Genomic DNA, 26,855 nt, shown 5'->3' on the forward strand with positions numbered 1-26,855 from the left:
TATAAAGGTTTAATAGGCACCTCAATAAAGTACACCATCAATGCTCCATATACAGATAGTAGAACAGCTTGTTACAGTCAACATCTTCCCATTACATTGTTGAATGTGATGCCATAAATCAAAAGAAAGAAGACATGGATATGTATATGTATATATATTGTCTCTAGAATCTTACTGCATGTAGCTTACATACTTGGCACTTAACAAAATTTTCTGCACGCATAGAAGAGCTTGTTTTGCAAGCTCTGGATCGGGGTGCGACATGTGTTTCATGACTCTCTCCTTGGCCTTCAAATCAACTACAATTCCTCGACCAGCTGGATGAAATTGTATAAATTGAGATATATCGTGACAAGCCACTGCAAGAGTTTTAGAATCCCGAGAGATGTCCAACAACGTAATCAGGATACGTAGAACCTGCACACAATGAAAATCAACTTACATGTCTATAATGCAGTCCATTACACGAAATTTAACGGGCGTCAACGGAATACACTTAAACACATCAACATGTCTCTAAGGTGCGGAATTTGTTAATTCAAGAGAACTAACAGAATAGTATAGCATCAAAAAGGTCAATAATAACCTGGAAGTCATTTTCTTCAAACTTGGTGATGTTCTCGCGCCAAAACACGGGATCTTTATGCATTGAAGTCCAGTCCAGATTTCCAGAAAACACTTGGCCTTTGAACTTGTCGAAGGAGCTCAATTTGCGAATGCTGTCCTTCAAGGCGGCATCTAATACTTCCAATGCTTGTAACAGGTCCTGTATCGACAAACACCCATGCTCAAAAGTTAGGCTGACCTTAAGATATATTCAATTTTGAATTGGTGAAATCTTTTCTTGACGTCATCAAAAAACCCTTTGTGGTGGTTACGTCTGCACATCAAAGAACTGGCAAGTTATCTACCAGTGAAGTTTACCTCCACAAAATCATCTTCCTAAGTTTAGCTTAAGTCTGCAAAATCGGGGCAAAGGTCGACAAAATCTCACCTCGTCACTCCAGGCGTACAACTGCAAGCTCTGAACAATCTTGGGCAAACCCAAATCTACCATCTCTGAAGCAGAGTTTCCCTTGCTTGAAAGATTGCGAAATGTCATCACAGCAACTCTAACGACCTGTCATACCCAATTACTTGCAACTCAATAAAAATCCTTGCAATACTGGAAAATATTGGACAAGATAGTAACACATATTGGACAAACTCAAGTCAGGTTCTTTTCTGATCGCACTCTACAATTCAAACCTTGACCAAAAGATATGATGAAATGTAATAAACCAAACCAAATCTAAGGTCATCAGCTGCACCCATTAGTACCTTTTCCTTGGTGGAACTCTTCACAACTTCCACTAAGCGAGGAAGCACTTTTGCCGAGGAAAACGCTTCAACAGCACTGTCGACAAAGGACAGAAGCCATATACAAAGGGTTACCTCGTACAGCAGCTGCAAGAATAACAGGCTTTAAGGTTTTTACAGTGTGCAAATATTTGTGGCTCACAAAACGAAGATTCATTAACTTTACCCCAAAACTAAATCAAGCAGAAAATTGCCACAGAAAAATAGAAATAAAGGATTAACCGATTGTGAAGAAGATTAAAAAAACTGCGGCAGAATGTGGCAGAAATTAACCTGAATAGATTGCTGATTGGTGAGGGGCGTAATTAAGGGAGCCAGAAGCTTGGTGCCTTCCGCCTTAATAAACATAATTCGCACTCTAGGAATACGCAAAAGAGTTGCTAAAGAGCTCACGGCCATTGGAACACCCCGAGTAGGATGAGCCGGACTTCTTAGCTGTGCATATTCAATGCTGATCAGTTTACGTAGCGGAAAATTCACAACATTTTTGTGACAGAATTTAACTTCAGACAGTACGACCATTCCTTCATCAACAAGTAGAAACGTTTAAGATAGACCTATTCCTTGAATGCCTCGCAGATCTACCTAAAAATTCCATGAATTAAACCTTACTGAACAACAAATATGCGAGCTCTACCTGACTAATGAGCCAATCCACGAGACTTCGCAGAACCTCGTTAAATGTATCAGGCTTCTTCTGTGAAGCTAAAGAGTCCTCAATCTCTGCCTCGTACTGTCGAGCACTGCAACACCCTAGCCACAAGCCTTCTCAGTCAAGAACCTTGCAAACTGTATTTCAATACAGATGAATGAACAAAAACATGTTAATATTTACATATTTCTTACAACATCCTTGAATTACGTCTGATATCAACTGATAGACAGAGTAGGAGGAAGGAATATAATCAGATGAGTAGAAATAAATATATACAGAGTGGGGTACTAGGTCTATGACGATTCCTGTTTATGCAAGGCCAGCCAATCTATATTCGACTATAAAACATTCTAAAACAAATGAGAAGGACAGTGTGTAAATCCTCTGAATAAGTGGGAGGCAGAGAAAGAAACTACTTCCCGAGTATTACACGAAGTTTAAGCTTCGTATTCAACAGCAATCAAGCAAGAGATTTGAACAGCTAATGCCAAATATGTCAAATATGCAAATTTAAGCTCGTCAAATATAAGTTAAAAGACTTCTCAAAACCTACCTAATAATCAGGGTCAGAATCTTGCAGCTTTTCTCTTGAATAAACCAGTTCTTCTTTGACAGCAACCTGCAGCATATCCATTAGATCATAAGAACACACTCACGCGTAACTTGCTGTGCGTTATGAAATTCAACCAATAACAAAACGTATGTTAGAAACGTGAAGGATTAAAAATAGGAAATAATCAAATGAAGACCTTATGAAAGGTCGATAAACATCAATATCTTTGTCTTGAAAAGATTTGTCAAGGAATAATCGAGCACGTTTAGGATTGGCTGCCAAAATATGCACAAAAATTAGTCAAAAGCCAGTAATTAACGCTGTGAATACTGAATCCAGACAACCAAAAACCTAGTTAACACAAGCAAGGTACAAGCAGTTTATGATTATTACTGAATCATCTGCCGAAAAAGATATGAGATGACATGTATACAAGCAATGTACCCGTGAGCATCTCGTCCACCATAGCAAGCACATACTCAATAGTTTCTTGCTTGGAGATGTCCGCTAGAATGCCCACAAACACTCTGACGTAGGCTACTCCATTCTGCACTTCCAGTGAACGCGCTCATTTATTTGAAGTTGAAGCTTTAATAAATAAAAATAAATTAAAACGCTTGGAACTTTAATAAACAGGGTATTTGAGATCTCGAAAACCATCATATGAGTAAATCATCGCACGATTGACCATCAAAACTTTGTTGCAGTTTCAGACGGATCCTAGATTGGATACTCTCTTGTACAATCCAAGGAGATCATGCCACTTAGATGCATACTATCTCGGCAAGCCATCGTTAAAACCCCCACAAAAACTAACAGCTGGGTTGAGTCAGGTTCAGCTGCATGCGCCTACGGCAATACGGATCCTCTTCAACAACAAAAGAGAGTACCAAAATTCCATCCATTGACCTTTGCTAGCTGCTACGCTCGTACACCCAGTCCACCCTTCATCGCCAAAAAAAAAATTCACCACCCATAACCCAAGTACCTCTTCCAACAATGCAGCTTGGACACTTTCGGGACGGTGGTCATATCGCCTCAGCAGTTGCAACCCAGTGCTATTGATCAGCTTGGCTGTCATGTACATCTCCCATGGAATATCCCTTTTCAACACCTACAAAATAAAAACATTCAAATTCTACACATCAATCCCACTCTGCCCAAAACTCCCCTCGAGGAATCTTTCAGCCCACACAAACACACGTACACACACACACACACACACACACATATACACACAACCCCTCGCCACCATCCACCCCCTCAAATCCAAATCCCATCCCTCCAACACCCATCACACCCCACCCTACAATCCCAAACACCAACCCAGCTGAAGAAACAAAAACAAATTCTCCACAATTCACACGCAACCACCACAACATCAATCCCTCAATCCCCAAATACGCCAAAAGCTCACACTCCACGAACTTCACCACCACCCTACCTCCTCTCTAGTGAGCTCAGTGTCCGTCGTCATGGCTTCCAATCCCCCTCTCCTCTTCCGGTCGAAACGCAATCAGCAGTACCAAATCTGCCCCTCCTGCAGCAGATCTCGCACCATGAACACAACAAGGATTGGCCAGTAAAGTGGGGTTTTGGTGAGGGGTGAAGCAGCATGGGGGAAGACGCTTAGGGCGAAGGAGAAAAAGCCATGGAGACTGGTCGAGAGCTATGGAGCTCTCAGCTGTCCTCCAGCTCTGCCAAAGGCCCCACCTGTACAAGTCCCTTTGCACACAAGCTCCTCGGCAATCCAGCATGGTCCTTCTTTGCGCCTGTGTGAACGGAAACGACATACCGAGGTTGATACCCTGTACGCAAGATCAGTTCCTATTTGATACCTGGGTCTCGGCTGGTATTAAAGGCGTCTGTGAAGCTTTCATCCGTTTCTACGACATTCATCGACGTGGTTGATGACGATCATTCATCTAGTTGCTGAGGACGTTTCCCTTTTGGAGTTACTAAATCAATAAAAGTAATAATACTTCGTGGGGAAAAAGTGTTAATTGGTGATCAATCTAATGGGGTGGAATTAATTGAGGTGAAAAGTTATTAATGTTAATTTTCCAATAATTTTACATGATGGATAGGTCTCTATCGATTTTACATAATATGCATAGATAAATATATTTTAGTTTTTAATTTTTATTTTTATTATTTTTTATGGAGAGAATTGGAATATAAAGTAAACGTGGAATTTAATAGATTAATATTCAATAGTAATATAAAAACACTTTTGACGTAAAAAAAAATAATAATAATTGTATTCAAATTATTAAAAGATGGCAAGTTGGTGTTTTGAGGTTGGGGGTTTAAATTCCAACTGTAGAATTTACAACTCTTCTTTATAGACTCTATCATATAGATAATGACTCTCTAGTATTTTAATAATATAGGCATTTTAAAAAAATCAAAAATCAAAATCACATGTATTAACTTTAAAATTAATAAATAGCATACACTGACATACAATATCATCTTTAAAATAATATATATAATATAAAATATAAATATGTTAAAAATATTTTATTTTTATTAAATGAAAATCCAGTAATGTTAAATAGACGTGCAAAGGTATTTGATTTCAGAAAGAAATTACTATTTACTATAATTTATTACAAACTTTCAATACAAAATAGATATTTAATTTACTAGATGAAGATTATTAATATAAAAATATACAAAACTACTTATTAATTATAAATAAAAATCAAAAAGAATCTAGATGTATGAGTATATATATTTATATTTATATATATAGATACTTATATTCGAAATTTTGACTTATAAAAATACATTATGGGATTATTTTCATATATTATAAAATAATTTATAATATTAAAAATAAATAAAATATTATAATTTCCAATACTAGAAATTTTCATTTTAAAAATACATAACATACATACATACATACATACATATATATACATATATATATATATATATATATATATAAGAATATTAAATCAATCTGCCTCAATCTTGAATTGATCCACTTTTAATAAAATATAAATAGTTAATCATTTGCATTATTTGGCATCTTTAAAAACCACTCTATTTGCCATATTTCTTTAGCCAATCCTTCTTCACAATTCATCTCCAATGCCTCCCGAACTTCACCTTGATGTAAAATAGTCCTCGTGATGTTTGTTTCTACCTTAGTAGTTGACCTCTCACATTCAAAAATCATACTCTTCCTTTGAGTGGGTCAATTATAGTCCTTCCTAAGGGTTCCATTCTCTACCCTTCCCACTCCTTTCCAAAATCAACACATCACCAAATGCAATACTAAAAAAATTGGTGAAGGAGTGCAAAGTTCTATGCATTGCAAGAGCAAAGTAGGGTGAAGATGGGTGAGTTGATTTAAATTTTAAGTGGATCAATTTAATTTCCTTCCTTATGGAATTTTTTTTTTTGTAATTTAAATAATAATCTTGTTTCAAGTTTTGACATTGACATTCAAATCTCATGTTCAGAATGACAAACAGTGATTCTCTTTCTTCAGTATACACCTCTGGGAATCTACATCTTAATCAGCTTCAGAGTGTGTCTAACTCCATCAATTAAGAATGAATGCTTATTATCTGCCCAAGTAAGCTCAAAATTGAAGCCACATGATGTTCATGTGCATTCCAGTCAACATGGGTGAGGTTATTGGTCACCTTTAAAATCTGCCTTTTCAATTGCAAAATAATTTAATCTTTGTGTCACATTCAATCCATGGATCCATCTGCACTCACATGAATAAAATGCAAGTTTTAATTTAGAGGTAGTGAAAGAATTTTGGCCTCTTTGTTACACAACTTGGAAAATGTAGTTATTATTATTTTAACTATCATAACTACCTTGTTTCTTTATTTTTTTAATATTCATATTGAAATGTAATGTTTTGAGTTCTTCAGTGCTCGCTTTGCAAATAGTTTCTGGGAGATTTTATTCTGTTTGGAAAGCTGATCCGCTCAACTAAACCTTGAGGTTGTCAATTTCAAGACCATTGGAAATTTATTTCTACGTGAGTGGAGTTGCCTACATTTTGTAGATCCAAGCTTGATGGTCATGAAATTACAAGTCCTGTCAGTGTTCTGAAAAAATAAGAGCTTGCAATAAGTTCAATAAATAATGTATGCATGAAATGTGATTGTAAACATTCATGTTGTGGCCTAGATAGAAATTTTAAATTGCTTATAGATACTAAGTTTATTGTTTACATTTAGGTACAAATTATAATTGTAAGGTCTTCAACACTGTATATGTCTCTTCCAATCAGAAGATGTATCAAGAGTGTATCAACACTCTAAATACATACAAATGTAGCATCATAGCAGATGACAAAGTAGTACTCACCATCCCTGTTCCTATTGGTTGTTGTTACAAACCTTCAGAAGAAGCATCAGCTATAAGAAGATCATTTATTATAGAAGGAAGAAAGAAGGTCCTCATCTGCCAAGAAAGAAACTGCACCTTTAGATATCTAGCACGAAAAGAAAAGTATGAACTACAACTATCAAAATGTCATTGTGAAATCTATATGATTGATGGAGTATTAAAGGTTTTTCTTTCACATAAAAATCTTGTGAACATCTTTGCTATAATGAAAGTCCTTCAAAAGACTATTGCTAGTGGAAAACAAGAGATACTGTCATGGACAAAGCATCGAAAGGAAGTATTAGGACTGTTCTTAGAATCACAACTAGATGCTACTATGCTTGACAATAGTATCATATATTCAAGAGAAAGAATCTTGGCAACTCTTGATGATGACAAGAAGGTAAAGATGTTATCGTTGATGATATGCAGGTTTATAGAGACTATGCTATCTCTCAAACAAGAAAATGATAGAGGCTGCTTGAGCTTCAAATGTGTGCATACTCTAGTGGACATTGTACGGAGGTGCATAGAGAAGAGGATTAGCAAGCTTAATCAGCAAAAGATAAGAAGCAACAATAGGTAGAAAGCAGTAATAGTAAGTGCACTAAATCGAATATCAAAGGATATCTAGAACAACTTTAAGATAGGTATATGGGAAGGCTTCATTCAAGGTGACAATAAAAGAACTATATCTCAAGCATTGTCTTCAAAGTCTACTCTTGATTCATTGGCTCATGTTAGAAGAGTTGAAATTAGCTCCAAAGAAAGAGCAAGTGCTATAATGAGATGCTACCGCTTCTTTACAATGTAAAGCAAAAACTTAGAATTGATTCCAAATTCTACTATTGAACATTTTTTTTTGTTAATTCAAGCATGTTTAATTTAGAGTGGGCAAAAGAGGTTGAAAGATTAGACCTTGCCTATCCTAATCCAAAATCTATAAATTGCTTCCTAATAATGTCTACTATCACAAAAAGATCCAACTCAAAAGAACATAATATTGATTATATAGTGGATTTTTTTAAAATTACTAATGCTAACTTAAAAGGCATATGTGAATATTATGCAACAAATCCAAGAGCAAAATATTGAATAAGAAAGAAATAAATAACACAAATTTAACAAAAAGAGTTGAAATGAAGAAGATTGGTGGATAGAAAAGAGAAGAAGATTTTAAAAGGTGCTCACTATTGCAATGTAGCAAAAGATCATGCTTGTAAGGTTGTTAGCAAGAAGTTGCATGCAAAGGTGTAGATGAAGATACAAAATCAAGCCCTACATGTATAGCAATAAGCATTGCTTACTACGAGGAGGTCGTGGAGAGCATTGTAGTGACTCAATGCCTTGATTCCAACATAAAAGTGCAAAGAAGAGATATAATTTGAGGCTTTCTTTTCAACTTGTAATCTTGCCTAATTTGGATCCAATACAACATGTGCGCTAGCCTTGTATTGATCAACAACATGTACCCTCACCATTACCATGCACTAACCTAAAATATACCTTGTAACTAAGCATTTCAGTGCAACCTCAAGCATACAACTTGCAATAGTGCATTTTGTTGCAACCTCTAGCATATGGCTCACAATTTATGAGCGGCACTCATTTTTTGTTTGGTAGTCTATTACAAAATTATATCACCCTTATACAATCCATAAAGCAAATGTAGTAGTCACCTATTTATACAAATCTCACATAATTGCAACATATTTTGATGCCATACTCATGGCCTATGCAACTCAATATTGGAGAGAAATCATAAATGAGATGTTCAAATAAGGCTAAAAGATGAAGGATGTGTGAGCTAGTATTTGGAGATGAGCCAAAATAAGGAAAGTTAATTGCAAAAATCACACTAAAAAATGGTGGCTTACTTACAACTAGATTTTTTAATTCTAGTTGTCTTTTCTATACATTATCATCCATAAATAGCATAGAATTAGGTGTAGCTTGATAGTATAATTAAGTGCCACCCCTCTCAATTACAAGAAAAGAAGATTATGAATTTTGTAACCAACCATAGGTTAGAATTAAGCTATGGTTGGCTTATACATCAAGTTTGCATCAAACAAAATCTTTTGCTAAATCATTAATATAAATTCTATTTTTGAGCAAAATTGTAAGAAAATACTTGCAAATTTTCTTGATTTTTATTCCTCTACAACCAGATTTCTTTTTATTTTTTCATACACATACTGCAGATATGCTAAAATACTTAAGTTTTTGGAATTGGGTTGGCTCCCTTAGAATGAATACATTACAACATTACAAAAACAACAAAGTCACAAATTGGCATGACAAGGTGAAAGGAAGTACAGACAAGGACAGTTCACAGGTTTTTCAGGCAGTAATTGGGGGATTAATGAAATCACACCATATGTGCTCTGCTTGGTGAATACAGTAGTCTGAGAGGGAAGAGAATGTGTCAATCAGCAAGGAAACCCAGCATGCACCGCGCCAAACCTCTCTCCCGTCGTTTTTCTATTGCTATACATGGTGAAAACTCTTAGAAATGCATGACCAAGATAACAATAGAATTGATTTCAAAGACATCATTCTTTCTATACTGTTTACTCTACTCATTCCTCTTACTCCCCCAATGCCCAATAGAGTCTCTGCTCTCAGACTCACGGCACTATTCATATCATTAGCTCCGAACAAGTATGTTTGAAACTGGAAGGGCGCGAGATTTGTACTGAAGAATGTTGAGGTGTAACAACTGACGAATCAGGAACAAGTAGATGGCGTAGAAAATGTATAAGTAGCTTCCAGACTACTGATGTGAATTGAAATTAAGATTAACTGTCAGATCTTTCAGTTGAGAACTCTGATTAGTCAATCAACGACACAAGCCCTTGCACGGTTACAGTAATACCAGATGTTTAAATCAGGTGCTGATATACATATTTGACAACATACAAATCTCGTTTGCGCCAATTAAATCACCGAACACAATCCATGACATTGTGAAACGCGGTTGGCTGCGACAACCTTAATAGCAAACCATACACGAAAGAGTAAGCAGATCGTACATAGATACAACAAAGCACACTAACTTTCATGATTTCACGAGAATTTCTCACATGTCAGGATCGTTCCACAAAGTGTTCAAAGTATGCGCTATCTCAGGTCCAATTATCCCATCAAACGAGCACTACAATCCAAGACTCAGTCAACCAATACCACATAATTCGAAAAGGAGAGATGGAATTTCAAGTCATTGTTCTCAAGCTGTTGCTGCCAAAACAAGGATCGTGATTAACAAATGGTAACATATCCATACATTGTGATCCCACAAGCTGTGGCCACAGTTGGAGGATTTCAACGACAACGAGTACAGAAAGGTCTATTCCTCTTAAATGTACTAGATCAATACAGTCGATTCGTTGCACTCAGTCAAACAAGCTGAAGCCCATGTCCTGCACAGAGCAACGTAGTGATATGTAAGATGAATAAAAGGATTTTAAGGAAGAAAACCCTAAACCTAAATATTAATGCATTTGTCAAAAACCTCTGGTCCAACAAAAAGTGGAGACGCAGGGGTGTAGGATATGGACGCGGAGGTTAAAACCCTAAATGGACCCAGAAGTTCCCCTCACTGGAACTTGAGCAGTAAGGTCCCTAGAAGGAAGAGCGAAATATTAGAACGTAACAAGTGTGTACGGGAAATGAACATATCATCAGAAAACACTTACATCATCAGACTCTTCCTTCTCCTCCTCCTTCTTGGCCTCTTCCTTCTTCTCCTCAGCAGGAGCAGCAGCAGCGGAGCTACCACCTCCAGAAGCTACGACGACACCACCACCTCCGCCTGAGGGTACGGATGCAAACTTCTCCTTTCCAGCGGCAATCACTTCCAAGATGTCCTTGCCTTCCAACTCCTTCAACAGTAGGCTAACCCTGCTGGCGTCGGCCTCAGCTCCAACTGCAAGTAATCTCGTCATTCAGAACCTCAGGTTTCAGAGGTGATTACTTAACCTCAAAGGACATTCACATAACTTCAAAAAAATCGCAGCAAGAAATTTCCAGAATCGTCACAATCCCTGTAACCGTTTCACAGAAGCAACATAAAAATAGGGCTACATTAGAAACTATCACGATCTGGATTACCTGCGCCGAGGATGGCCTCTATATCCTTTGCACTGGGGGAAGGATTGCCCCCCAGAAGAGCCAGAAGGTATGCAGCGACAACTTTCATTTTGACGGATGGTAAATAGCACAAAGATCGAAGGGATATGGACCAGCGCAAGAGCAAACACAACCTTGCAAGCGGGAACAAAGAGACATTGCAAGGAGCACCCAAAAGCTTCTTCAACGAAACCCTAATATCTTCGACGGCTCAGATGTCGCGAGAGAAATTCCCATCCAGCGGCTGGAAAGTCCCCTGGATTGACCGCTACAGAATCGACGAATTCCTGTTTTTCGTCACCGACGATGATGACGACCTTGGGATATATGGCGAAGTTTTCTTCAATGAGCCTCAATTGACTGTTTTATTTTCCCGTCACAGACCACTATTCTGTTAGTTCTGTTTCGAATTGAGGTCCGTTGATTCATTTGTATGCTCTCTTTCCTTACTTTCATAACGAGTCACGACATGAAGACAGTGCGCGATCACGATTCAATCCACGTGTGTTAATTTACACTAGAGTATTCTGAAATCCAATCAATAATATTGTGTTCACATGTAATGGCCGACAGCACTAATTTATGCACTTCAGGAGTCTACATTATGTGTGAGGCATGGCTCCAGAAGCGGCCTGGGGGGCAATTTTTACAATACAGGCTATAATATTGCTAGGTTGCGAGCTTAGGCTGTCATTGCCGTACAGGTCCTTGATCATAGCCTCAGTGTTTCAATGGTACTTAATTCTAACATTGATGCTTGATAAGGTGATGAGACCGTGGAGTCAGCTGTCTTCCAAGGTTCGGCCCATACAGTCTCGTTTGAGACAACCACCTTCACGGTGATGACGACGGTGAGACATGTCCTTCGCTTAAAGCAGACCATTCGCAACTCTCTTCAGACTTGAATGCCTTCGGGAACATTCGCGGTGTGTTGCAGACACATTTCAACAGCCGCCTGTAGAAAAATTCTATACTTTCTTGATCACCAATGCTTCTACGTAAGCTTATTTGATAGTTGGAACATGTGTGGTCACAAAGTAGCGTAGAAGCTCACTATAATTGAATGAGCATCCAGTGTATATCTCCGGGAGTTTTTATCAGGGGAATTATGGGACGAGAAGCTGATGCAGGGTCATTCCCGCTTCTGCTAATTTCATAGACATCGTCGTGTGCAAGTCTTTGTTCATACAAATCCCGCAGTACACGGATGTTATCCATGGAACGGGTTGGCGGGATTCAGGGATGTAAATTGCAATCCTTCACTTTACTCCATGTCTAAATTTGTCCGAAGTGATAAAGCTTGGCAAAAAATGACAAAGAGAGCTACAGGAACTCAAGGATAAGCATCCAAAGGAAGACCGCCTCCACGGATGACGATAGCTCACCTCGTGACCTCGAGGAGGCTCCCTTCCCAAGTTCTGTGCACCAATTTCAAAATGAGCACACACGACATTTAGACCATCACACAATGCCATTAGCAAAAGGGAAAACATGTCTCTTAGGCTCGGGATCTTACCAATGGATCCAGAACCAAGTTCATCAACACAGAGAGCCAAGCAGAGTCTTGAAGTTTTCATTTAAGTATCCAAAGGCTTTTAGAGAACAGATTGAAAATAGTATACAGTTTCAGACGCCACAACCAGAGCCCGAACAATCAGGCCAAGAAACATTGACAAACCATGTTCAAGGAACTTGCCTGTCAATCAAAGACCAAACTACTGAATGCTCTAAGCTGCTTTATCATCAAGGAGATCCCCAAGCAATCACACATCTGTGAGTCCTTCACGTGCAAAGCCCATTGCTCACCAGTCTACATCGACCCCAGTCTACATCGATCCGTACTTTCACAACCCTAGAATACAATCCAACCGCGCCGCTCACCTGCAAACGCCACAATCAAATTCGTCAACTATTTGGCGGCATCCCAGCTTGCTGATTAGGTGGCATTTGAGTTGGTTGCTGTTGCCACATCTGCTGCATCGGAGCTTGCTGCTGCATGTACTGCATTGGGGGTCGCTGCGGCTGCGACTGCGGCTGCGGTTGGTACATAGCCGTCGGGTCCATAGCCATGGCTGGCCTCACGCCCATCATCGAGTTGCCCATCATGGCAGGAGAGCCTATTGCGGCTTGCGGAACTGGGCCTTGCGGTGTCTGTACGTAATACACTCCTTCGTAACTCACAGGGCTACCAACCGGCATGGCACCTCGAGGGACGCCAAGACCGTCTTCCTTGTTGAGCTCGTCACGCGGGACGATATCCACCAAGAAGTCGAAGATGTCTGTGCGAGTGATAGCAGCTGCAATGTCGTTCTTCTGCAAAGTGCGCCGCTTGTTCTCTTCGGTGTGTATCCATGAACGGAGCGTGAGTTCCAAGATGAACATCTCGCAAGCTTTTGCAAAAAGGACTGGTGCTTCTGCAGAGATCATTCGGACGTCTTCGTCTGCCTTCATAATCTTCTTGATGCGCGCAAGAGGCAGTTGATGGTTCTTGAAATCGTTGACCTGTTCACCAAATATACTCAAAAAAATATGTTCGAAATGACCAAAACAAAAACTCTAACAGCCTAGACCAATATTGCTCCAATATGTTGCAAGTTGCAAGCAATAGAATCCACAGTTTAAGATGAAAACTGCATTAAAATGCTTGCAACTACACTGAATTCCCAATAGAATCCACTGTCAACAACGTAGAACAGTCGGCCACAGATTTTGTGATAATTAATGAATAACAGACCTGTTCGATCTCACTCATTTGGTTAGCCCAGAACATCTGCAGCTGCTGTTGGTGCTGCTGCTGGAGGTGCTGATAACTAAGCTGTGCCTGCTGCTGTTGAGCTAAGGCCGTCGGATAAGCCCCTGGAGACTGTCCTTGAATCTGTCCCCCTTGGGATGGCGAGGTTTCCGGGCCTCCCCCTAACGACTGAGGGCCTTGGTATGATTGTTGCATACCCATGTTCTGTGAGTACTGCATCTGAGGTTGCTGCTGGGCCATCATATTGTTCATGGTCTGCTGCTGGTGTTGTTGTTGCTGCTGCTGCTGCTGCACATCTTGCTGCTGTTGTTGTTGTGCTTGCTGCTGAGCAAGCTGTTGATGATTCTCCATGATCGAGTAAGCAGTGTCGAACTATTACTGCTGGTATGTCGTTTACAAGAAATATACTACGCGCAATGGGACTGTCAAGATCCTTCGAGATACTATTACTGTATGTAGTGAGATTCCAGTTTTTTTTAATTTTATAACAAGAGGAACACCTCAACGGAGATCAGTCAGTGTATTACACTACCTGTCTACAACTATATTCCAGGTATTGTACTCTTCACACTACCAGATAGAAGTGATTCAGAGCGCTGATTCTATGACAGGTTTGAATCACTCGGCCACTTTCTGACGTTTAATTACACTTATATAATCTAAGGTTCAGTGTTACTGGAGCAGAACTATGCTATATTTCAAAACACATGTTCAATAGTGTCGACGGATTGGGTGGTTTTCGCAGCAGTTGGTACTGCAGTGAAGGATCGAGAATCGAGCTGAAAGCACAAAAACTACTTCCCGAACTAGGTGAGGTTCTAATAGCTCCCTAAGATGAACTACCCGAAGAAAGTGAAACGTCCTAGCGATATATTCTACGATAATACTAAAATGGTTTAAGCTACTTAGAGTATACTCTAATGCAGCTCTCAAGGCTGCTTGTATTCTCGACAAATTGATTTATTCAGTTATGCGTGCACTTAAGTTCTTTCTTTTTAAGTAGGTGCTTTCTAAGACTCGAAAAATTCCAGAACACCCTTCGCACGCTCCTCAACCTGTTCGAAGCCAACCGTAAACAACAACACCAGGTCCAGATTATTACGAGAGTTTCCACTTCCCAATTGCAGCGACTTCGAGGCACAGAGGGTGAGCAGTTTAGCCTGCAAAGTCGGTATCGAAAGCCGTCACATAAAACCTGGCAGAAGGAGACTTTTCCAGACAATCGGTACACAGTTTTCGACTACCGCTCTCCCCGCCCGTCTCTTGCCTCCTTCACACTCTCCATCACATCTGCCCCGCACCAACGAGTGGACACTCTACAGCAACGACCCACTCAAAACCAGCCAGTCCAACCGGTCCGCGTCCGAAGTAGGAAATCCTCACCACGAACTCGCCGACACTCCCGCCAACCGCAATCACGCTCCAATCGGGCAGCAACCGCGACCAACCCTCCCTTCCTCACCGCACTTCACAAGCTCCAATCCCAACCGCGGCAGCGTGATTATTGCACTAGTCTTTGCGCACATGGCAAGAGATTTCGACCTGGAATCCCCGCATGGTGCACTTACCGCTGCTAATGCTTCCCATCGGATTGCGCGATGGATAGCGCGGCGATAGGGACGGCGCGAGGAGGTGGAAGGAGGGAGGTCTGGCGTGGGCGGGGCCCCTTAACCGAGACTCAAGCCCCAGAGCTCACAGTAACTGGCGAAAGGAGAGGGGGGAGCTGCAACCAAGGCTGCCATGGTCTGCAGACGCCCGGATAAGAGCCTTATCCCCGCCCCGCCCGCCCAAACGTTCTATCCCCTATTTGTTCCCGTCCAACCATTGGCCTATCAGATCTCACCACCCACGTTCCCTTCCTTGTTCTACTCGCCGTTCCCGAACTCGTTCCCACTCGCCATGTGGGGGGTGATGGCTCATGGAAACCCTCGGATGTGTCCTTCCGTGCTTTTTCGCTTTTCATCGCCACAACTTAGCATTATCAATCGCGATCGAGGCGATCGACGAGTTTGTGGGTTGCGTGAGACTGGCGGGCGATCGCCCTGGGGAGTGCAATCTTTGTAGGACTGAAATCAAGCTTCTGTCGAGGCGGTTTCGGTGTGAATTTAGGATTGCGTCAGAAGGAAGCCATTTCGGAATGGAGCTTTCTGTCTCTTTTCATTCCTCGCTGACTGACTGTTCCTCGATTCCCGATTCTTGCTTCGATATTTCGAGACATAGGGATGAAGGCTTGGAGAGTAGGAGGAATGCGATGAATGCTGCACATTCCCGTAAGCCGTGGTCTTATGAATATATGTATTTATCTCTCTTTCTGGCTGGCTGTCCATGCACGCACATACAAATCAGGTGTGTGGGTCCTCTGCTGTACTGGAACGAGAAACAACAATCGCAGTGTGAACTTGTGTGAAGCGAACGACGTACTGTACTTCTTCTGAAGAGCCTCGGCAGTGAGGAGACGTGCTGCATTAACTTGTGAATTCTTGAGTATTGGTTTTTGTGAACTCAAAGTGAATTGACAGTTGCCATTCTGAGAGTGATGGGAGTTGAAGCCTGCTTCAGGGGTCTTCAGCTCGTTGGATTCCTCTAGGAAGAACCACTGCAAGACCTAAAGATGACTATTGGGCTGACTTCTTTTTCTAGAATGCATCTATGTGTCTATATATATATATATATATATATATAGATATATACATATATGTATGTGAGTAAGATAATGGCCCAATGTATTTGACAGCTAAGGCAAAGCGCACACATGTCTGGATATCATTATGATTCCAGATCAAAGGTGGATCAGATTTAGTGCGTTAAAATTCACATTGCTGAAATTGTTCTCCATCTCTCTGTAAAGCAGACGACATTTCAGCTCAGTGTGTACAAAGTAATGTTAACCCCCGCATATATCTGACATCACGTGTGAAGATCTGGTATAGGTGCCGTGATTGCACTGCATGCGAATTTCGGAACGTGAAACTTTAAGCCAGTCTAAGAATTAATCCCCGTGGTGGAATCTGCCACTCACAAAAATGTTGCTGAAAATAATTTTCGTTTACATCAATTGCTGTGAAAAGTCTGCAGAAAAAACTGTACAGGCAGATGGTGATCTCGACTGCAGGCTCTACATGCACAACCACTGAGCAGGTCAAGTCGTTCTGTTACCCGTCGATGTCTCGTGGCAGTGTAGACCCAATGGGACGAACCGCTTGTGGAATGACATAAGCGTCTTCCTAATGTTATATTGTGTGTGCACAAACTGATGCGCAGAAAATGACAATAATTGGGAAGGGCATGAGAAGTATGTGTGGCCCCACGCTCAAGCTTCTTGTGAAGCCTAGTTGTAATTTGGATGCTGTAACGGGTGTCAGAGCAATGGTCGTGCAAGTGTTAGAGTTTTCGACAACAAGATTTCACACATCCGACGAATAATCGCCAACTGTGACTTCGACAACCTTTACACAATAACATACTAGCCATTACCGTCAATAACTAGAATATACGGGTGATATATTCATCCGATGTTCCCACTTCTATTTGAGGCATTGCCATTTCCTTGACGAAACATGTTTGAAAGGTGAAGAGGGCTACTGGCCATTCTATCCCAAATGAACTCATGCAACGTTCCATCCAAAGTATTTGAAGGTAATTTATGCTTCTTCAGGGAACCATTCTCAAATTCTATCAGTTACCAGAAGCGGACTGTCATGCTCTTCCTCGACAAGCTGGTCTGACTCGGATGCGGACATGAACAAATTACCAAGCGAATAGCGTAGCATGTCACACTGGAAGCATCGAAGACAGGGACTAGTAGGTGATAAAAAGTTCCATTTCACCAAGATACACAGAGCACACGGATTGTGCGCGCATCTCCATGCAAAACTTTGAACCAGTGAGTATTGTGCACGTTCAAGCGCAAGATTCATCAATACCATTGTAAAGACAGGAACGATGAAACAAGAAGCGACTATTTCAGATCTTTGTAGCATTTCTAGGAAACCACTGTCGGAATACCTGTTAATAAGCCGCACTGTCAATTTGGTGATATTCAGAACTCCTCATAAAACGAGCCGATTTATCACCTCTCCGGTGACATAAAATTGTCGCCAACTCTAAGCTTTCCAAACTACTTTGGGTTGCATATCTCAACATATCTAAGAAGCGAATCCAAAGACCTCGTTAAACTTGTCTACGACCAACGTTCCGGAGTCAATAGATTCAAGAGGGTCCTTCCTCAACCGATGCCTCAGGCAGTTGGGCATGACAGCCCTGATGTCTTCAGCAGTCACTTCAGTTCTTCCTTGGAAGGCAGCGAAGGCCTTGGCAGCCCTGTTGCTAACAATGTCACCCCTCAGTCCGTCAACATCGAGCTCTGAGCAGACTTGCGAAATCTTTACTCTCAAATCATGTGGCACCTTCACGCCAGACAAAATAGCGCGAGCATTGTCAATTCGGTCGCGGAGCTCCTTCTGGGTTATGTCATAATTTACACGGAAAGACTTGGGGTTCGCATCAAACATCCCTCGCTCTTCCACAATCTTAACACGCAGCTCGGCATCCTTCACTGTTCCAACCTGCATCCAGCCATTCAGAAACCTTTTAAAAGAGCACTTAAGCCAGAAAATACAGGACTTCGCATACAGCAAGACGGCCTCATTCATGATCTCGATCTGGAATTTAGTATACAGCATTGGCCTACAGTACGTTTGATAAATTAGAGCATTATAGTATGTTAATGTTACCTGGGCGTGCATGCCGAATCTATCCAACAGCTGAGGTCGGAGCTCTCCCTCTTCCGGGTTACCAGACCCAATTAGGATGAATCGGGCAGGGTGCGAGATTGAAATACCCTCTCTCTCAACAGTGTTCCATCCAGATGCTGCAGAATCCAACAATACATCTACCAAATGGTCGTCAAGCAGGTTAACCTCGTCGACGTACAAAATTCCACGGTTAGCCTTCGCCAATAGACCCGGCTCGAAGGCCTTCACACCCTCTGTGAGAGCCTTCTCAATGTCGATTGTCCCGCAGACACGATCCTCGGTGGCTCCAAGGGGCAAATCCACCATGTTAATTCGTGAAGTAGTGACTGGCAGGCTCTCGTTCGCCTGCACCCTCTTCCTGACCTCCTCGCTCATCAACTCGGGGTCTTCTGGGGAAGAGTTGAAAGGGTCTCCAGCAACGACCTGAATTTCGGGCAGCAAGTCTACAAGAGCACGAACAGTGGTCGACTTACCAGTTCCACGATCCCCCATGATCATGACACCTCCAATCTTAGGGTCGATAACATTCAAAATCAGGCACATCTTCATCTCTTCTTGCCCGACAATGGCAGTGAAGGGGAACACGGGACGAGCGTCACCTTTAGAGGAACTCTGTGTCCAAAAATCCCATCCCATCATGCTGATAAGCTCAACGCACCACAAACTAAACCACCCACACAACCAGAGGAAATTCAAAATCAATCCTAATACGAGGAATGAGAAGCACACAAACCACACCTCGGCGGATGTCTCCTGCTCCAAGGTCGCCACATTGGTGACCCTCAAAGGTCCAGCACCTCGCTTCACCCGCACTTGGCATCCAACGGAAGAGGTCCTAGCCGCCACTGCCCGGCAGAACGCATTCCCTCGGAATGCCAACACTCCGTTGCTTCCACCATTCTGGTGACCCTGCTTGCTAGTGGTGTTGCTAAACCCAACTGCAGCAACAGCTGCAACAGCTCCGCGCGCCAATAACGCCATCGCTACCCTCGGGAAAAAAACAACACCCTGCTCAAACAAAATTTCAAATCGAATCAGCAAACTAGCGATGGAGTTGCTCAACAAGAGCAGAGGCTGAGGAATTCGCGAAGAGGAACGTGAGGGGATTGCAAATTTTGCAATGGGGATGAAGACAAGTGATGGGTGAGGAGAATCCTGTGGTGGGCGTTGGCTGGGCTGGGCCCTCCACTGGATATGGCTCCTGGTTCTCGCCACTCCCCGCTGCCGCTACCCTCGACTCGTTCACACCACAGCCATCCTTCAATCCTGTGACGTGGACTTCCACGTCGGCGCATCGAGATACCCGCTTGATATCCGGATGAGATCATGTCCGACCCGGATGTGTTGCCCCTCCTGTAAAAAAGGGATTGTAGATTATCCTTGAACTAAGATGGAGTACCACCATTTTTGTTGTTTGGAACTCTCATGTAATAATTACAGTAACAATTTTTTTTTCTGTGGTGATAAAATTATTAAGATATAAGCTTTATATTTATTTTAATTTTAATTTTCAATGTGTTTTTATCATTCATATTTGTATTACGCCTGTAAACGTACCAATTTTATCATTGATATATTTCAAAATTTAACGTTCAATTTTTTTTATTAAATCCTTAAAAAAATAATATATATATATATATATATATATATATAAAAGAAAAGATGAATTAAATATATTTTTTAAAAATCCATGTACGTTTCTTTCCATTAAAAATAATATTATAAATTATAAGAACGAAATAAAATAAAAATATGTAGATATTATAGCATTGGAAATACTATCAACTCCTATATGTGTAATTATTCTATAAACTAATCATTATATTTTGACAAAATCCTATCTAGGTATTGAAAAGAAGTTGTTTGATGCAGTACTAATTATAATATATATAATTAAATTTTTCATTTTTAATTTTTTTTTGTATTGAGTGTTGTATTTTCTAAAATCTATCTTAATACCTTGCATGATGTATTCTAAAAAATTATATAATATGGAATAATTACAAGATATATTGATTTTATTGATAAATGCTTATTAAATCAAAGTGTATATTTTTAGATAAAATGATTTGTGTGTGTGAATTGAGATTTTGACTTAAATGTCAAAGTTACTTAATAAGTATTCTAAAAAAACACAAGTTGTTTAATTATTGATTCTTCCTAAGAAAACCATCAAATTGATAGATTTAAAGAATTTTTAAATTTTACAACTATATGTTTATTGAGGGATTGCAATAGTGTTTGCACAAATTTGTATGCTTGGAAATGATTTGCCATCATTGTATACTTGGTAAAAATAATTTATTAAAAAGAAAGACTTTTATGCATTTAGAATTAAGATTAGATAGATAGATAGAGTATGTGACTCTAGTTTTGTAATACATTACATCATTTACTCTATAATGTTAAACATCTTTTTGAAAATTCAAAAGAAGTTTTTCTAACTGTGATCACTTTAAAACTATCTTGTTATCTTTTATTTAACAATCATTTGAATACATGATTTTTATATTTAAACCTCTTTACTTCTTATAGGACTTTGTATATCTATTTAAAAAACAAATATTAGACTAAGACATTTAAAAATTAGTCTATCCTTTTAGTTGTCATTAGTGCTTATAAATATCTACAATATAACTTCTGAATTTCTATTTAAGACCCAAGTAAAAACCAATTTGTATGCAAACTTAGGCCTTTCAATAAAATGTGTCTAACAAACTAATATGTTTTTGTGCTTCCCTACAAATTTAATGTATGTCAATCTCATAAAATATGGTTTACATTTTAAATATACTGCATACAACACCATACAGTTAGATTGTTGAATCTACAAATTTAGCTCTTTGCACTTTCATAAAATGATTGCATCAGGACCACTAAGTTGTATAGTCAGGCCATTCTACTCATCTCCATTTTGATCCTTTCTAATTTTTTATTTTATTGGTTGGTTGAGTAATGAGCAATTTCAATGGCGCACTGGGACCCTTCACAGGTTACACACTGTTTAGAAAAAAAGTGATCAAAGAGCACCTTAGTTATCAATGCTAAAGAACGTAATTTGGTCTTCATGCTATTCACAATAAACTTGCAAATGAGTATTCTGATCACATGAATGTGACACACTTTCACAAACGTAAGTGTATATATGAGTTAAAAGTGGTCAGAAACAGTTTTAAATTTGAAAGTTGATATTCTTTCTGTTCCTAAAGCTTCTGTTGTTTTCAATACCAGCGAGGTCTGAGATTTGTAGCACTCCAGTAGAATGTGAGCGCATCAAGCAGCACCTAAGACATCTTTGACCCTCAGCCAGATATACTAAATGGGACAATGAACAAAGCCGTCCTTACGGAACTTACAATCGTAACAAATACGTTTTACAGAGCTGCTCATACACTCCAAAAGGTGCCATAAGCAAAGAGTTTTTAGGCTCTTCAACCTGAAAGAAAACCACTTCAATAGACATGAATTACGGAATTGGGAGAAAGATTGCTGCGATGCAGCACAATTAGCCCCGTTCCACAATAAACGCGAAGTGGAATCTCAACACAAAAGAATGTTTTCTTTGAATGCCTAGCATAGAACAATCCAATTTCTTCTACCCATCACTCGTGCCTTGCCTGATAAGGGAATTGCTGTCCCGACCTTAGGGCTGTAACAAAATCCTACTGAAACTCAGGTGGGCGCTAAACACTGTACTAGGATGGCAGAAATTGTGCAGGACGGACGAACATGGAGCCAGCTCCAAGAACGAACATGCGTCTCCGAGCCTGAACTCATGCAGCACAGGGAATCTTACATGTTGCATTGTATTGAACGCATTTTTGTAAGAAAGATTACCACTCAAAGCCATAAACAAAAAGGAAATAAAAGTAATCTTTAAGAGCGATTCGTATCAACAATATTACCTGAACAGATATGCAACTGCATAGAAGCACTAGGTCACTGCCCCTGTAAAATTGCATATTTTCACACAACATTGCACCAAACTCTGCTTCATACTCCTCGGACAATCACTGGAATATAGAGTTCGCATCCCTATTTAATTACAGATAGAAACATTGGGGACTACAGCTTTAGTGCTGCTCATTCAATAACGAAGCTTTGTCCCCACTGCCGTTTTCGCTGTCAAACGCAAGTCGACCACTTTTCAAGATAAGAATCTTCTCCAACTCAATGAAATCGGGAGGGTACCAATGCTTCCTCGTGCTCCTCATCAGTATCAATTTTTTATAATAAGCCATACGTGCGCAGACCTCCCCAAAGGTAGGCCTGTCTTCAGGTACCGGAACCCAGCATTGTTGGATACATTCTGCTAGGTAGTCGGGGCAATATGATGGCAGCTCCGGCCTCTCGCCTGAGATGACTTTCTCAGACAATGATCCAAGCGTTATATCCCCATATGGCAACTTCGCAGTGAGAATTTCGTAACAAATTAAGCCAAAACTGTAAACATCGGCGGACGCTGTTAACCTTTCTCCATCACCAACCTGGTCCCCAATGATCTCTGGTGCTCTCCAAAGAATTCTTTCGTCGAATTTAACACCACGTTTCCCTGCACAATGAGCACTCTTTGACCTGCCCTCCAACTTGTACTTCGTTTGTCCAAAATTTGAAACCTTTACTTGAAATTTCTCACGCCCGGGGAAGTTACTAGGCTTGATTAGCAGATTAGCAGTCCTCAGATCCCCATGGATTATCTGAAAATCATGGAGATGTTCCATTGCCCTCGCTACCTGGAGCATAATGTCGATGGCAACAACCAAGTTGAAAGGAGCCTCCATCGAGGAACGAGAATTCAAGAGTGATCGAAGATCCTGATCCATGAGCTCTAAGACCAACATTCCTGTTCGATCCTCTTCTCTGTATGCACACCCAATCAACTGCACCACAAGCGGATGTTTTACCATGGCCAACATTGCCGCCTTCTTAGCTACAAAATCCTTGTCAATACCTGAGATGACCTTGACAGCAACATTACGTCCAAACCACTCATATTCATCTGTTACACTGTGGTCTCCATGCCCAAGATGCCGAATGCACGCCAAATCTTTGTGATCCAGCCAATAGGTTTCCGGAAGAGAGTCGATGTGAGGACAAGGTCCACTTAGCTTCTTCAGAAGGAACTCTGCAATAGCCTGATGCTGGGTGAACTCGAAATCGTGGCGAAAAGAGTCGTCCACTATGTCCTCAAGTTTTCTCATCATGTTTCTTCGGTCGCTTAATTCGAGGAAGTGAAGAGCATTGCTAACCAAAGTGTTGATTATGTTCAGATCCATGGCCTTGTTTCCCATCAAAAGATCGGTCAGGCTTTCAAGTGTAAGGCCATTGTTGCTATTGCTACCTTTGTCAACAAAGTAGAGGTTCAAACGCTCACGATATCTGAAGTTGGGATTTCTTGTCAGTACCATAAAGGCATTCTCAACAACATCCAGGCTCCACAAAAATCTCCGAAGACAAATGGCAAACGGGGACCTGAAGAACTGCTTGTGTCCAGAATCCTGCGCATCAAAGGGATTTGACATAATGATAGCTGACCGACACCAGTGCTCTAAAGTGCAAGCTGTGACAAGCTCCTGGCCATCATGAATGGCATGATTCAATTCTAGAAAAGAGTCCCTACAAAGTGAAAGACAATGATCGAAGTCCGCGCACTGCCGGACGGACTTTCGTTGCAACTCGATGGCCTTCTGGTGGATATTTGAATATTCCTTCTGTATAGACCAGGACAACTCGTCAAGCACAACTGAGAAGCTGTCACATAGATAGGTGCATTGGCCTTGATTGAACTGTACAGTTCGCTTCAGATCCCGGAATCTCTCTGACAACTGCTTGCATGCCTTCGGGATCTGGTTGAGCACCTTCACTCGCTCCCGTATGAGACGGATCTCTTCACTCAAGGACCATTCAGTAGCCATGGTTTACTACTCGCTAGGACATTCACGTTATCGTCGTCAACTAGGTGTCATTTCTCTGCAAGTCAACACTTTCTTGGGCATTTCGGAGACTTTTCCTTCCATTCGATCTCCACCTTTCCAAGGTCCGTCGATAACTCCTCATTTCTGATAAGCAGAGATGGCATGCGTAGACTTCTCTTGGAAAGACAAAATTGAATCGTCTAGCCACCCTGTACTGAATCTCATCTTGAAAGAAATAGCAGTAGAGCTCATGTGAGCTATTGATTATATCGTGATTGCAGTCAGAAGTTTGAGAGACTAGAGGTAATTAGACTAAAAATGTTGAGTTGTTTGCCACAGCCCCTCCAAATAAAAGGCTTCCCTAGCCCGCGGGATTCCATATGCTCTTTCTACATCCCACCTAGGGACAACAAAGCATCAAGTTAACCTTGTGTCAAGCAGCACCTGGACCACACCACCGCACGCTAACAATCAATCATCATGTCCATGGAACTAGAGCAAAAAAGATAAATCGAATGCAAATGTTCTTATGATTCTCAAATCAACTGAAACTTGCTTGTCAAGATCGTTGAAGAAACTACTAGTAATCCTTGGCCACGTAAAAACTTGAAAAGAATCTTTGTACACGACTCTGCCACCTTGAAAGAGGATTTGCGAATGACTACAAATAACTCTGCGTTACATCTTGCACATAAATGAAACGTATGATTATCAAGTCCAAATTGCAGATAATATTCGTTCAGAGTCTGTTCTTCTCTGTCTAAGCGTCCACTTCAAGTTTACAGAAAACACCGTAATTCGCGCCCTAGCTTGGTCATCAACATTATGTCCAACATTTACAATTGCATTAATCTCTCACTCTCACGCTTGACCTCTAAAACTGAGAATACTTTTGGTACAAAGCCAGACGTCACTGAGCTCACGGCAAAACGTAACAACAGTAATCCTCGCAATGTTTTCTGGAAGACCATTATGACCTAAAACAGCATGGCATGGAAAATACTGCAGTGGTGAGTAATAACTGTAAGAACTATATTAGGAACGCAAAGGCAACCTCTCTTAGATTTGCATCATCATCATTCGACTCGGATGCACAGTAGAATCGCATTAGTTACTTCACACCAAAAAATAATAATAATAAATAAATAAATAAATAAAAGGCATTACCAATGAATTTCGTTTAATCGAACTCACCGTAGGGCAGATATGCAAACATCACTAAGTCCTGAAAACGGAGTGAAGCAGCAGATGGAACTCAATAAACGCATTCAACTCACGCAAGTAAACCAGACGGGGCATGTGAAACTCACAATCACGCGGAACTGTTCCACTATCCTCAGAAAATTTGATGGCTTAAGAACCGCCACTATTGCCTCCAATAACCGCTACCAACACCGATGTTTCAATCGCGTCAGCTTCAATGAAAAACACATCTGCATCAATACTCTGCTTCATTATCGCATCCAACCTCCTAACCCCAATACCTCCTAACAGTCACCCACAAAAAGTCACGCCGACAGAAACCCACAAAGCCCACTCTGATACAACTCATAATCACTAAACGATCATCCCAAAAAATCTAACCCACATACGTAACAACCCCTCTCATCACACCAACCACATGTACGCTGAACCCAGTTCACAAAACCCATTAAAAAACGGTACCCAACTCATACCGACCAACAAACAATCATCAAGGCAGTCAAAACTAAGGACGGGAACCCGGATTCTCTCGCTTTCTCTTCTTCCCTCCTCCCCGACAGACCTGCATGCGTATCCCGTGAGTGGTAAAGGCGCGGTTGACACAACTAAGAGTCCTCCAGCATCCTCCCAGCTGTAAAGGCTGATTGCTGGGAATGATGAGTTCCGGTAGCCTTCGATCTTTCGGGCCGATGATCTCAGGAAAGACAGGTTGCTATTACTTGCGACTCAGTCCACCCATGCCTCCTCCATCTCCCACTTTCGATGCATGAAACTGCGCCACCAGGACCGGGAAGCTTTGAAGCTCCGAAGCTCATCAGGCACCTCGCAAACTGATCGCGCTTTCCCGCTGGCAGATGCGTACTACAGCCAACACAAACTAGTCACCTATTTAGTAAGCTAATTAGTAATAATTGTGGTATTAGTGAGTTTGTTAGGTGAACTAGCGACCCCACAAGCGCGTCCGACCTACCCCCGTGGCCGCCCCCGAGACGACTCTTGGCCCCGCTTCGTTCTCAATCCGTTCTCGTCTCGTTCCCCAAGCTCCCACAGTAAAAAAGTCGTCGTGCCCAGCGGCATGTTGCTGCTGCTGCACGCTGTTCCCTGCCAGTTGGCGATTTCGAGGTGCCCTAATATAGAGTGCCTTTGAAAGGGTTTGAAGGCCACGGTA

At 41.0% G+C, this 26,855-nt stretch overlaps 6 protein-coding genes and 1 long non-coding RNA gene across 14 annotated transcripts; 2 read left to right on the forward strand and 5 right to left on the reverse strand.

The window, feature by feature from the left end:
• Nucleotides 1–50: 50 nt before the first annotated feature.
• Nucleotides 51–4,296, reverse strand: LOC112287414 (putative V-type proton ATPase subunit H). The gene is made up of 11 exons (XM_024530359.3): nucleotides 4,012–4,296; nucleotides 3,556–3,681; nucleotides 3,012–3,114; nucleotides 2,764–2,842; nucleotides 2,568–2,633; nucleotides 1,997–2,102; nucleotides 1,633–1,794; nucleotides 1,321–1,446; nucleotides 995–1,120; nucleotides 587–766; nucleotides 51–417 (listed from the first exon to the last, which is right to left on the reverse strand). The coding sequence occupies exons 1-11, from the start codon at nucleotides 4,042–4,044 to the stop codon at nucleotides 172–174; spliced, it is 1,353 nt and encodes a 450-aa protein (XP_024386127.1). The 5' UTR covers nucleotides 4,045–4,296; the 3' UTR covers nucleotides 51–171.
• Nucleotides 4,297–5,788: 1,492 nt separating this feature from the next.
• On the forward strand, nucleotides 5,789–9,023 carry LOC141045886 (uncharacterized). Of its 2 annotated transcripts, XR_016504942.1 has the most exons (5): nucleotides 5,789–5,920; nucleotides 6,044–6,212; nucleotides 6,470–6,579; nucleotides 6,950–7,055; nucleotides 7,365–9,023. It is a non-coding gene; the product is annotated as an uncharacterized LOC141045886 (long non-coding RNA). The 2 variants fall into 2 exon arrangements; XR_012218420.2 differs by lacking the exons at nucleotides 5,789–5,920; nucleotides 6,044–6,212 and having other exon boundaries at nucleotides 6,296–6,579.
• Nucleotides 9,024–10,169: 1,146 nt separating this feature from the next.
• On the reverse strand, nucleotides 10,170–11,206 carry LOC112287733 (large ribosomal subunit protein P2w). Its single transcript, XM_024531068.3, has 3 exons — nucleotides 11,046–11,206; nucleotides 10,631–10,860; nucleotides 10,170–10,354 (listed from the first exon to the last, which is right to left on the reverse strand). The coding sequence occupies exons 1-3, from the start codon at nucleotides 11,131–11,133 to the stop codon at nucleotides 10,328–10,330; spliced, it is 345 nt and encodes a 114-aa protein (XP_024386836.1). The 5' UTR covers nucleotides 11,134–11,206; the 3' UTR covers nucleotides 10,170–10,327.
• Nucleotides 11,207–11,586: 380 nt separating this feature from the next.
• Nucleotides 11,587–15,546, reverse strand: LOC112287732 (nuclear transcription factor Y subunit C-4). 2 transcript variants are annotated; one of them, XM_024531067.3, is made up of 3 exons: nucleotides 13,798–15,546; nucleotides 12,945–13,565; nucleotides 11,587–12,481 (listed from the first exon to the last, which is right to left on the reverse strand). In XM_024531067.3, exons 1-2 carry the CDS (start codon nucleotides 14,164–14,166, stop codon nucleotides 12,969–12,971), a joined length of 966 nt encoding a protein of 321 aa, XP_024386835.1. In that variant the 5' UTR covers nucleotides 14,167–15,546; the 3' UTR covers nucleotides 11,587–12,481; nucleotides 12,945–12,968. The 2 variants fall into 2 exon arrangements, with proteins under 2 accessions (XP_024386835.1, XP_024386834.1); XM_024531066.3 differs by lacking the exon at nucleotides 11,587–12,481 and having other exon boundaries at nucleotides 12,634–13,565; nucleotides 13,798–15,405.
• An 85-nt stretch (nucleotides 15,547–15,631) lies between these two features.
• Nucleotides 15,632–17,226, forward strand: LOC149988197 (uncharacterized). Its single transcript, XM_090253414.1, has 2 exons — nucleotides 15,632–16,085; nucleotides 17,077–17,226. The coding sequence occupies exons 1-2, from the start codon at nucleotides 15,734–15,736 to the stop codon at nucleotides 17,145–17,147; spliced, it is 423 nt and encodes a 140-aa protein (XP_090109540.1). The 5' UTR covers nucleotides 15,632–15,733; the 3' UTR covers nucleotides 17,148–17,226.
• Nucleotides 17,227–17,703: 477 nt separating this feature from the next.
• On the reverse strand, nucleotides 17,704–19,664 carry LOC112287731 (magnesium-chelatase subunit ChlI). Its single transcript, XM_024531065.3, has 3 exons — nucleotides 19,308–19,664; nucleotides 18,549–19,181; nucleotides 17,704–18,380 (listed from the first exon to the last, which is right to left on the reverse strand). The coding sequence occupies exons 1-3, from the start codon at nucleotides 19,548–19,550 to the stop codon at nucleotides 17,961–17,963; spliced, it is 1,296 nt and encodes a 431-aa protein (XP_024386833.1). The 5' UTR covers nucleotides 19,551–19,664; the 3' UTR covers nucleotides 17,704–17,960.
• Nucleotides 19,665–21,891: 2,227 nt separating this feature from the next.
• Nucleotides 21,892–26,519, reverse strand: LOC112287730 (uncharacterized). Of its 6 annotated transcripts, none has more exons than XR_002971396.2 (4): nucleotides 26,250–26,519; nucleotides 25,795–25,899; nucleotides 22,475–24,928; nucleotides 21,892–22,336 (listed from the first exon to the last, which is right to left on the reverse strand). XR_002971396.2 is itself a non-coding variant. In XM_090253413.1 (3 exons), the coding sequence occupies exon 3, from the start codon at nucleotides 24,482–24,484 to the stop codon at nucleotides 22,643–22,645; it is 1,842 nt and encodes a 613-aa protein (XP_090109539.1). In that variant the 5' UTR covers nucleotides 24,485–24,928; nucleotides 25,795–25,899; nucleotides 26,250–26,519; the 3' UTR covers nucleotides 21,892–22,642. The 6 variants fall into 6 exon arrangements, 2 of the variants coding, with proteins under 2 accessions (XP_090109539.1, XP_073392821.1); XR_002971395.2 differs by having other exon boundaries at nucleotides 25,795–25,917; nucleotides 26,250–26,514; XR_016504947.1 differs by having other exon boundaries at nucleotides 22,475–24,884; nucleotides 26,250–26,457.
• Nucleotides 26,520–26,855: the final 336 nt, after the last annotated feature.

This window comes from Physcomitrium patens, chromosome 10 (assembly GCF_059467195.1).
Source record: "Physcomitrium patens ecotype Gransden chromosome 10, ASM5946719v1, whole genome shotgun sequence".
NCBI classification, from domain to species: Eukaryota; Viridiplantae; Streptophyta; class Bryopsida; order Funariales; family Funariaceae; genus Physcomitrium; species Physcomitrium patens.